A 12,032-nucleotide genomic window follows, 5' to 3' on the forward strand; every position below is an offset into this window, starting at 1 on the left:
ATAAAAGGCGTTTGGTTTCGTCATTTTTTATTTTTATTATTTTTATTTTTTTATTTTTTAAAAATTATTATTTACTTTATATTTTCCCATCTTATTCTCTGAAAAATAAGAAGTCATTTTCTAAGAAAATAAAAAATAACAAAATATCATTTTCTATAGAGAATAAAAACTGCAGTGGAAAAATAGAAAATGAAAAAAAAAACGACTACAGTGTCGCATGTCTCTTCATCGCACGATTATTTTAATAAAATAATTCATTAAATTAATAAATATAATTTGATAATTTTATTTTTAAAAAGTAATTCATTAAAAATAATTATTTTAATAAATTCATTCATTAAATTAATAAATATAATTTTTTTAATTTTATCTTTTAACATTTAAAAAATATATATATTTTTTAATAAAATAATTATTTTTATTAAAATAATTCATTAAATTAATAAATATACTTCCTTAATTTTATTTTTTAAATTTAAAATAAAATTTTATATATTAATAAAATAATTATTTTATTCATTAAATTAATAAATATAATTCTTTAATTTTATTTTTTTAAATTTAAGATAAATTTATATTTATTTTAATAAAATAATTTATTGAAATAATAAATATAATTTGATAATTTTATTTTAATAAAATAATTCATTAAAAATAATTATTTTAATAAAATAATTCATTAAATTAATAAATATAATTTATTAATTTTATTTTTTAAAATTTAAAAGAAATATATATATATATATTAACAAAATAATTTATTAAAATAATTATTTTAATAAAATAATTCATTAAATTAATAAATATAATTTATTAATTTTATTTTTTAAAATTTAAAAGAAATTTATATATATTAATAAAATAATTTATTAAAATAATTATTTTAATAAAATAATTCATTAAATTAATAAATATAATTTATTAATTTTATTTTTTAAAATTTAAAATAATTTTTTAATTTATAAATATTTAAATTAAAATTTATTGAATTAATTAATTTGATTTCAATTATATTTTACATTACATTTGAAGTTATGTAATGTTGTATTAAAAGGTCAAGTTTGACCTCTTTCTAATATAGTTGATCTCCTTCTTGTATAATTTTTTCTTTTTCATGATATTTTATTTAAAAAATCTATTTTATTTATAATTTTTTTATATTAATAAATCAAATATATTTTTTAATTTTCTTTTTTAGAAAATAGAAAATAGTATATTATACCAAACGTAGTTTCAATATATGTTGTGCTTGTCCTTTTCAATTTGAGACGCCCAAATTGAATTGAATGAATATGCATTTAAGAAAAAGTAATTGATTTGAATCACAACTTACTTATTTCAGGTGCACGATAAAACCAGCTAACAAGATATGGGGTAATCTCATTCTTACCCGCAAACATGGCATTCCCAAAATCACAAAGCTTCAGAACATTTTTGGCCTCATTTACCCGTGTAAAATAAAAATGCATATATAAGGTTAGATATCAGAAAGTATGTCTAAACTTGTTCGAACAGAATGAAATGAGAACAGAACAGAAAGTAATCAAAAATAGGTACCAGCATGTTGTCTAGCTTAATATCACAATGCAGAACACCACAATTTGTGTTAGAAAAAATCGGTTAATTCGGTTTTAACTGAATTAACCGATATTTAATCGGTTCGGTTTATTCAGTTATTATCGAAAAATTCAGTCAGTTCGATTTGATTAAAAAAAGTTGATTTATTCGATTTTTGATTTATTCGGTTCGATTCAGTTCGATTTTAACTGAATACTCACACCTAGTGGCAAGCGATGTCTATTTTATAGTGTTTAGATAAATAAAAAATTAATAGATTTCCGTAACATATCTTTTTTTTTTTTTGAAAATGTTTTAAAATTTAAAATTCAAATCTGATAACATTTTTGTTAGAAAAATTTAAATCTTAGAACCGACACAAAATAGTAAAAACTTTATTTTTTATACTATTATAGCAATGATATATTTATAGTGGCTACAACATCAATACTTATATTAACAATATTTTAATAATAAATTATTTAAATTTGCGCCCGATTGATTGCTCAATTCATTACGAGTTGTCCTTGTAACTTCCATTAGAAAAATTATGCAACAGAAAGTATGTCTAAACTTGTTCGAATATAATGAAATGAGAACAGAACAGAATAAAAAATAGGTACCAGCATATTGTCTGGCTTAATATCACAATGCAGAACACCACAATTTGTGTTAGAAAAAATCGGTTAATGCAGTTTTTAACTGATATTTAATCGGTTTGATTTATTCAATTATTATCAAAAAAATTCGGTCAGTTCGATTTGATCAAAAAAATTTGATTTATTCGGTTTTCAATTTATTCGGTTCGGTTCAGTTCAATTTTAACCGAATACTCACCCCTAGTGGCAAGCGATGCCTATTTTATAGTGTTTAGATAAATAAAAAATTAATAGATTTTCGTAATATATCTTTTTTCTGAAAATGTTTTAAAATTTAAAATTCAAATCTGGTAACATTTTTGTTTGAAAAATTTAAATCTTAGAACCGATACAAAATAGTAAAAACTTTATTTTTTTATACTATTATAGCAATGATATATTTATAGTGGCTACAACATCAATACTTATATTAACAACATTTTAATAATAAATTATTTAAATTTGCACCCGATTGATTGCTCAATCCATTACGAGTTGTCCTTGTAACTTCCATTAGAAAAATTATGCAACAGAAGGTATGTCTAAACTTGTTCGAACAAAATCAGAACAGAAAGTAATCAAAAATAGGTACCAGCATGTTGTCTGGCTTAATATCACAATGCAGAACACCACAATTTGTGTTAGAAAAAATCGGTTAATGCGGTTTTTAACCGATATTTAATCGGTTCGATTTATTCAGTTATTATCAAAAAATTCAGTCGGTTCGGTTTGATAAAAAAATTTGATTTATTCGATTTTCGATTTATTCGGTCCGGTTCAGTTCGATTTTAACCGAATACTCACCTCTAATGGCAAACGATGCCTATTTTATAGTGTTTAGATAAATAAAAAATTAATAGATTTGCGTAACATATCTTTTTTTTGAAAATGTTTTAAAATTTAAAATTCAAATCTGGTAACTTTTTTGTTCGAAAAATTTAAATCTTAGAACCGATACAAAATAGTAAAATCTTTATTTTTTATACTATTATAGCAATGATATATTTATAGTGGCTACAGCATCAATACTTATATTAACAACATTTTAATAATAAATTATTTAAATTACACCCGATTGATTGCTCAATCCATTACGATTGTCCTTGTAACTTCCTTTAGAAAAATTATGCACGTAGCTTTAAATTTGCAGAATAAGGAAGCTTACTCTGCCCGTGCTTGTCTATCTATTCGATCAATTTTGTTGACCTTGCCATTACCCTTGATTTCGAGTTTCTAAATAATCAGTCAAGAACATTCTTATTACATAAACAACATTCTTAAAAGATATTCATGGTAGCAATAAGAATACGGCAGCACAATGTGAGAAGCAACAATACTACAAAACTTGTGTCGATGATCATTGGTTATTTGAGCCTCGAATTTTCAAATGAAACCGATTCGTCTCCATAAACTAACATTAAAACAACCCGAGACCAGAAACACAATCAATGTGACCTCGGTTAGAGCTTCAAGTTCAGACTTCTTGTTGGTAGCCCAAGCTTAAATACCAAGGAAAACATGACGGATTCTTAACAAGCTACTGGGAATTATCGCCATATTCCACTGATATTGAACCAGAAGCAAGAAACGAGCTGCAGCAAAAAAGGCATCTAAACCTGGATCCTGCAGGAGGTCATAACAAATCAGCTATTCAGATATCAACTTAGGGCAAGTTAATTAGGATGTTGACTCGTTGAATCACACCCATTCAATTAAACCAGATAAGTCATAAGCAGGATTGACGAAATGACAAGAGACAAGTGTTGAAAACAGATGGGGAATTTAATATATGCTTTGTTTCTGGAAAAATGTCTTTATATACAAAACATGCTCATAATTCCAGTCAACATGCTACAGACTCCATCTATTAACTCAGCTGAATCATTATGCCACGAGCTTAGTTCCCAAAGGCAAAGTTTAATAGACAACAAACACAAGTTATAAGGACACCAGGACTTTACCTCTAACTAAATTCACAAAATGTTTCAATAAGCAAACCAACAACCCATATGGATGTATATTAGGTATTGATATATCAAAGCAAAAGATGAGAACAAAGAGAGGCAATAAATATCTGAAATGTCAGCTAATTCTGCTCATGATAGAAATGCAAGAATGAGATATTGAGCACAGGAGTTAGCTAGCAGTGGACAAACAAATAATTTGCACCAAGAAATCAAAATCAATAGATCACGGAGTCACAAAGAAACTGTTTCAAATTGCTACACACTTCGCCACATAATGATACCTAGAGGAAATTTATTTGCATTTTAATAGAATGGGAACATTCAACATCAATCGTACCAAAACCCACCCAAAGTGAAGTAAAAACTCAAACTCTAAAAAACACCTACATCATTTTCAAAACAAGTCCACACCCTCCTATAAATATAAGATTTGAGAGTAGTATAAATCTAGTATCCCAATAGATAGTACCTGAAACACCCACCAAATTAGTCATCACCATATCTAATCTCAAATATTCAGTGATCATTATAAATCATTTTCTCAGAAGCTTATCATATGAAATGGTTTGTTTGCTAGTATCTGAAATTATGAAATAAACCAACTAATCAAATTCCTCAAAATTGATTTCCTTCAACACAATTAGGCATTATTTTCAACCCCTCATGATGAGGAAAATTCAATCACCCTTTTATCTCTTTCCTTCTCTCCCTTGTTAATAATTTTCCCAAACAAGCGCTGAAGAGTAAGATCACTGTAATACAGACAGAATAGATAGTATTGCTTTTGGGTGGTCGACCAGTAAACAAAACACGTTGACACCAGAAAGACAAGGTACTCTATTTCCACAACACCTAATCTTCCTCCAATTGAACATCGACTCTTCCTCCAATTCCATCAACCCTTCCTCTACTTATGTGTCTTCCTAATACCAGTAGTTCAGGCATAACCAACAACACTTCGAAATCCTTTTATGTGGGAATGGAAGTCATTAAATACTAGGACAGCATTTAATATTTTTTTTAAAAAAAAAACTAATTTTTTTAACAAAATAAGATGACAGCATTGGGACCTCAGTCACCTGGCAGCAGCTTGGTAAAATTTATCAAAGTCAACCTATAAGCAGTCAATCACATAAAATAGTATAGACATTAAACAGCCTTAAGCTAAATGTATTTGCTCCATACAATGGAGAGAAATTTTATAAGAAAGAAATAAAATTCTAGAAAAATATTCAAAGGAAAGGTGAAAGAATTTATTCCCTCATTTGTATTTCCTTGGAAGAATTGAAACCATGCTGAATTCTTTCCACTATTTCCTTATGGGGAAAGGTTCTTAAATCTATTAAAATGATAACTAGATCTCAAAAAATGGCCAATAGATATCATTCAGATAAATAAAAAGAAAGTAACCTTGAGTTTTTTGGGGGGCTAAAATTGGTGCATATTTTCTTAAAAATCATCGCTCTTTGCCCAATTTCAGCAAAATCATTTGAAGGAGAATAGTGGCAGTGCTTTCTCCACCATTTTCTTTCCTTTTATCAGTAGCTTCTCAAGGAAACAGCCCTCAACCTTTTTCCTTCCTCCTTTCTCTCGAGGACACATGGGCTAAAAGACAATCAGTGCCGACTAAGGAGAGAGTTGCTTCGTAGAGGTAAAAGTTTGATTTAACCACTACCCTACCAATTGTGGTCAAATGGAAATTCCAATTGTTCTTGATATATAACAGGTAGAATACTGAGACAAAGTAATAACTTGACTCACCTGACCTATCATACAAACTTGTTGGTTGTTCTGATACTTCTGCTTAGTCCTTGCATTCTACCATATATCAAGAAAACAACTTGAGGTATTTGGACAGTAAGCAATGCCAACACAAATGTAACATAAAGATTAAGATGATGATCTATTAATCACCATACATTTCTTAGATATCTAATGTGCTCTCAATATTCAAACTAAACACCTCATTAGAAGGCGAGACAGATAAAGTTGATGAGACTGTTGAGCAGTTTACTGGGTGGCAAGAATGAAAATAATTGTAACCTAAATTTAAATGAAAATAATTCAAACAAAGAGTGATTGTGTAACTAAATAATCTTATTCAACAAAAATTGGAAAAAAAAAGACAAGTAGATATTACCATTGATTTTAACAGCACTAGCAAGGTCCAGCCACTCCAATCTAAAGTCTCCAGAAAGCCAAAGAACCAAAAATCAGACTTGAAGAGCTTTGGATTTGGATAAACAGATAGAAAACAGTTAAGATATCTATTTGCTAAACCAATTTAAATTGACAATAAAATACCAGTCCATACAGCCATAGATACAGAAGATAATGTATAATAAGAACATACAAAGTGAGTAGATCAGAGAGAAAAAATTACTAGGGCTTAGTCACATATAAAGAATATAATATAAAATGTAATATTAAGTAAGAATTCATAAATCCAGTAAGGTATTTTGATGCTGACAAATACTACATAACAGAAAGTCAAATTGGCAGAAGAATAAGATTGTGAAATCAATATCTTTATAATCAATGGACATAAATAATATACTTCATAATAGATGCATAATGTAGGTTCAAGACCAAAGATTATCTTTCTCTGAAGGGCTGTAATGGCCACAGTGCAAAAGAGTTGACGCCCAAAATCAATTATAAGCATATTAAGTTGCCCATCAAACTAACCATGGTTCCTTCTTTGGTTTCCTTTTTAGCACCTAAAGGAGTGTTGATAGCCACATAGCCCTGATAGAACGAAAGAGAGAATTAGATGCTCCAATGCCTGAAAGCTTAGCGTACAGAACAGATTTTGCAAAGGTTGTAACTCAAGTAGTACAACAGTTTGAATTTTGAGGCCAACAAACCCATAAAATTGTACAATCAAATGAGATTATCTTCAATCAAACTATTTCAAATTGACCAAATTGATGTCTGGCATGAGCATGATACAGATGAATATTCCCTGTAGTCTTATGCCAAAACTATTTGTATTTTTAAAAACACAAGAAAAAAAACTGAATTATTAGTAAGGAGTCATATATTTCAATACTGCCAAGCAGACTGAATCAAACAGCAACTACAAAACAATGATCAGTTCTATATCTACAAAGGCCAAGAACAAGAATAATTTACAAAGAAAATGCCTTCAGCAAGTTATCTTACAAGAAACAGATTAACATCCCAATGTTAAGAACTCCCATGTGAGAAAGCTTTTAAACCATTGATCTCTTGTACTCCTCATTAACATGATCCATGATGCTCCAGCCAAGTGAAAACACAGATAAATGCCGAAGAATTAGATGGGAAGAAAAAAATTAGCTCACAAAGTAGATGTGAACAGCATTTTCAGTCAGAAATATCAGCATCATATTTCACTTGCCCGTAATAAATGGATGACTTAAAGCTTGAGATACTGTCATCCTCTTTTCAGGGTCCAATACAAATATTCGATCTAAAAGATCCTTAAAATTTGATAACAATTTGGGATCCTCGCCAGGAAAACTTGATACAAGGGTGCTAATGTCCTTTGGTTTAATGTTGAACAGTAGTCTCTTAATAGGCTGTACACAAGAGAGAGCTGTTAACAGTCTGCAAAAATTATACATTCTAAGAATATTAAAAGCGGTGTTCAAAGAAATAGCAAAAGGATAGCAATAGAAACCTTCTTTGTAACTGGATCCTCCTCAGTGGCATGAAAGTTCAAATCTTGATCAAAGTGCTGATCTGTGAAGGCACCCTGAACAAAAAAAAATGTAAACATAACAAAAATTTTGTAACATGACACAAATTTCACAGGGCACAATTTCAATTCAACATCAGATATTTCAAAGACACCAATATCTACAGGAGAGAAAAAAAATCCCTGTTTGGTTCTCACCTTGCGAAGCATCTTTTTGGGAAAAGGACCCTTCAATTCCATATGAAGTCGAAGCATGTTGTTGTTGGATGGCCCAGGAAAGAGCACTTTTCCTGTGTAAAGTTCATAGAGACAACAGCCAACTGACCACACATCCATGGGATGGTCATATGGCAATCCAAGAACTACAAAAAGGGAACTCAATCAGTATGTTATCTGATAGCATGATAACATGATGATATATAGGCATATGTAGTGGATATAAAGATGAAAAATGCTCAAGAATACAAGAGTTATGATGAATTGAAAAGGACAAGCACAACATATATTGAATGAATATGCATGTAAGGAAAAGTAATTGATTTGAATCACAACTTACTTATTTCAGGTGCACGATAAAACCGGCTAACAAGATATGGGGTAATCTCATTCTTACCCGCAAACATGGCATTCCCAAAATCACAAAGCTTCAGAACATTTTTGGCCTCATTTACCTGTGTAAAATAAAAATGCATATGTAAGGTTAGATATCAGAAAGTATGTCTAAACTTGTTCGAACAGAATGAAATGAGAACAGAAAATAATCAAAAATAGGTACCAGCATGTTGTCTGGCTTAATATCACAATGCAGAACGCCACAATTTCTGAGATGTTTCAGCGCAGTGAAAAGCTGCTTCGCATATGCCCGCACAGCAGTAAGCTTGAGTCCAATGTTACGACCAAATTTCTTTAGAACCTCACGAAGGTTCATATGAAGAGATTCAAAAACTAAGCAAAGATGATTCCGATACTTGAAAGATGAGATAAACCTAACACAACGCCGCTTGTCCTCAGGATCAGCTCCTGCCAATTTCTTCAAAATGACAAGTTCATCTTGACCAGCCTTATACCTAGAGAAAATTTTAAATCATAGATTAACACAACTTGAAAAACAAATTCTCCAAGTAAATATAAAAGTTATATTATTTACATTGTTTCATTATTGCGTATTATTTTAATAGCTACTTCTTCAGGATCACTCTTCCTGGCCTTGAGATCCTTTGCACGAACAACAGTCGAAAAAACACCCTTTCCATGTGATGCAATAACCTCATAACGACCATCAAGCACTTCCCCAAACCTGTAACCTGAAGAAGGAAGCTAGATCATGAAAAGGCAAATTCTGAAGTCTCAACACAACATGTGAGAGGGGAAAAAATGCAAGATCAAACTATGGACAAACTTACTATAATAACCCTCTGCATCATCCCAATTATCATTAAGACAACTTCGATCTATTTGTGGTCCTTCATCCTTGACCTACAGCACATAAGAAGCATATACTGGCTTAAGAAAGATAATTTTAATTAGCATTAGGTATCAACTCTACCAATCAATGTTGATTGCCAGGAAACCTACTCCAAGTGCAATGTATCAACAAATAGAAGTGTTAAGCATTGGAAATAAGGTGAATTTAAAACCCACAACATTTACAGATAATACAGCAGATCAAGAATGAAAAAAACTCAACAGCAGACAACTTAGCATAACTATTTACTTACTATACATGCATTAAGCAATGCAAATCTCTCTCAGACATCTATAGATAGGCAATTGAAGTCAACATAATCAAATAATAGCTCAAGGAATAAAGTTTAAGAAAAACAAAATAAGACATAATATGGCCTTCTAGTTAGATAACCTTATCTAACTATTAGAGTGGTGAGAAATTGGCCAATGAGATCACCTTCAGAAAGAGGAGACCTTTACTAGCATCAACAAGAGATAACAAAAAAAAAACATAATATTTAAAAATTATATTCCAATGCCAAATTGACAGCTCAAAAGCTGAACTATTGATACCTTGATGACGTCACATGTGAGTTGCCAACCTTTGCTGTCAATTCCAATTTTCCAATCAATGATTCCTACTCTTCCATTTTTGAGCCATATCACTTGGTCCTCCTTTCATGCTTAAATTATTTCATGTATTATTCTCCCTCTCCCATACACAAAAGTTAAGGGGAGTACCAGCTAATTATTACCTCCCAATGGCAATAGAAAAAAGACTTAGAAACCTTCTTGTATAATGCTTAAAAACATGTTATGAAATTGTCCAAAGGTTTACTTTTAACCATGTTGGCTTCCTTGAATATCAGATTATGAGTAAAAGAAATTCATTTCATTCATAATAGCATGTTTAATTCCTTAAAACCTTCCTAAAGATACTGTTACTACTAATCCAGCACATGTTGCAAGAAACCATAGGCTTTCGGGTTCAAGGAGAAGAATATAAAAGAAAAGTAGAGGTTCAAAATCTTCTAATTGAGAGAAATATTTCAGTGTGGCAGACATGAAAAGATGTTATGCTCCTCCACTTCATTATACATAAGTTACAAAGCCTCAAAATTGATAAAATTATAGAGAGAATTAATAGTTTTGCTCTCCTTTATGTGCATCAGATTTGAAGAACTTTTGGAGAACAAATTAGTTAACTTTTGATTCCCTTCATTTCTTCTTCTAACTAGTATTCAAACTATGATGTTTCTCTTTGTTTCACTTGCTATATCCTTACCCTCCCCTCCCCTTTTGTTAACTTCCCTTTGCTTACTAGTCTCCTACCAACCAAACATGAAACATCAGTGCCAAATCAATAATATAAAAATGCAAGGAAGCAAAACTAGATAACAGTCAATGCCAATATAATATATTTTATCTAGAATATAAAAACTATCATAATTCTTTCTTGTAAACCAGTACACATGTTTCATTTTCTAAGAGTTAATCAATTAATCTAATGTGAACACAAATATATCCTTGTGTGTATTTTATACTGTAACATAACTTTGCTTGGGGAGTGGAAGATTTCCATCACAAGATAACTAATCACCATACCAGTTGATTTCTTCCATTGCTAAAATCTTCCACAAGGCTTATTATCACCATGCATTAAACATTGAAGCCATGCTAGAACCTCAAGAGCCTTGACCTGCATGAACTGGAAGAGTCATCTCTAAAAAAAATTATAAGCACCTATATTCTCCATTCCCTCTGAATTAATCCATTTTTTACTACTTTGCCAAATGCTGCATCCTCTGAATTAGTTCATGTTTACTACTTTTTAAACGCAGTAATCATATAATGGCTAGCTAGAAACCAACTAATGCAGCCAAACCAACAATCCAAAAATAGTGACCAAGTAAAAAATGCTGTCCCATCAAAATCTGAATCTGTCAGGGGAAAACCGCACGGCAGATAGGAAAAAATTAATATGCAAGGTCAAAGAGTTTACCATTTTGCTAACCCCAGAAGGTGATTCTCCAAATATGTCATCACTAAACATGTCGGCAGATCTCTCACTCTAAATCAAATAAACAGATAAGTAACTAACTTTAATAATGAATTCATAAGGTAAATAACTATGATGAAACTAACTTTTGGTGTACCCTACCAAGTCCTCCAGCAGTGTTCAATGCTTTATCAGCTGAATTTACAATTTGCAATAATGACTTTTTTACGGTAAATGATGTATCAACATCAGATGTATCTGCAAAATCATTTGCATTTTCAAGCTCATGATCATTAGGTTTGTCCACTGGTACTGTAGCTTGCAAGCTTTGTTGCTTCTTGTCCAAAATAGCTTTATCAATTGCTTCAAGTTAAAAGACAAGGACTTATCATTCAAAGTAAATTACAGGGAGGAAAAATTGATACATGAAAGTAAAGGCATAAAGACTAGCCATTTTCAGATACCTAGTAATATGGAAGTTCAGAAAAAATTGTATTACCATTCACATTGCCATCACATGAAGATTCAACTTGTTGTAACTGACGCTGTCTGTATTTTTCCAATATAGCTTGCCTCCTCTTTCTGCTTTCTTCTTTGATCTTATCAACATCTTCTTCATCTTGCTTGGCAAGTTGTTGTTCAATCCTTTCTTGGTAGTCTTCTTTCTTCCTCCCTGACAAATATATACAATATGAGACATTATTGGCAACAAGATTAAGTTAAAATGTTGCAGTCTAGCAAAT

General features: G+C 30.5%; 1 protein-coding gene across 11 annotated transcripts; it reads right to left on the reverse strand.

Annotated features, from left to right (window-relative positions):
* Positions 1-3,435: 3,435 nt before the first annotated feature.
* Positions 3,436-11,361, reverse strand: LOC141818506 (uncharacterized). 11 transcript variants are annotated; one of them, XM_074705994.1, is made up of 13 exons: positions 11,293-11,355; positions 9,248-9,320; positions 8,992-9,148; positions 8,620-8,911; positions 8,401-8,515; positions 8,043-8,206; positions 7,827-7,901; positions 7,328-7,725; positions 6,851-6,910; positions 6,303-6,343; positions 5,924-5,980; positions 5,573-5,767; positions 3,436-3,818 (listed from the first exon to the last, which is right to left on the reverse strand). In XM_074705994.1, exons 1-8 carry the CDS (start codon positions 11,341-11,343, stop codon positions 7,537-7,539), a joined length of 1,116 nt encoding a protein of 371 aa, XP_074562095.1. In that variant the 5' UTR covers positions 11,344-11,355; the 3' UTR covers positions 3,436-3,818; positions 5,573-5,767; positions 5,924-5,980; positions 6,303-6,343; positions 6,851-6,910; positions 7,328-7,536. The 11 variants fall into 11 exon arrangements, with proteins under 11 accessions (XP_074562095.1, XP_074562090.1, XP_074562089.1 ...); XM_074705989.1 differs by having other exon boundaries at positions 5,573-5,838; positions 5,929-5,980; positions 6,303-6,350; XM_074705988.1 differs by having other exon boundaries at positions 6,303-6,350.
* Between the last annotated feature and the right edge of the window lie 671 nt (positions 11,362-12,032).

The sequence above is a fragment of the Curcuma longa genome, unplaced genomic scaffold, assembly GCF_044706935.1.
Source record: "Curcuma longa cultivar G26 ecotype Majalengka, Jawa Barat unplaced genomic scaffold, ITB_CL_G26_1.1 contig_25110, whole genome shotgun sequence".
In the NCBI taxonomy this organism is placed as follows: domain Eukaryota; kingdom Viridiplantae; phylum Streptophyta; class Magnoliopsida; order Zingiberales; family Zingiberaceae; genus Curcuma; species Curcuma longa.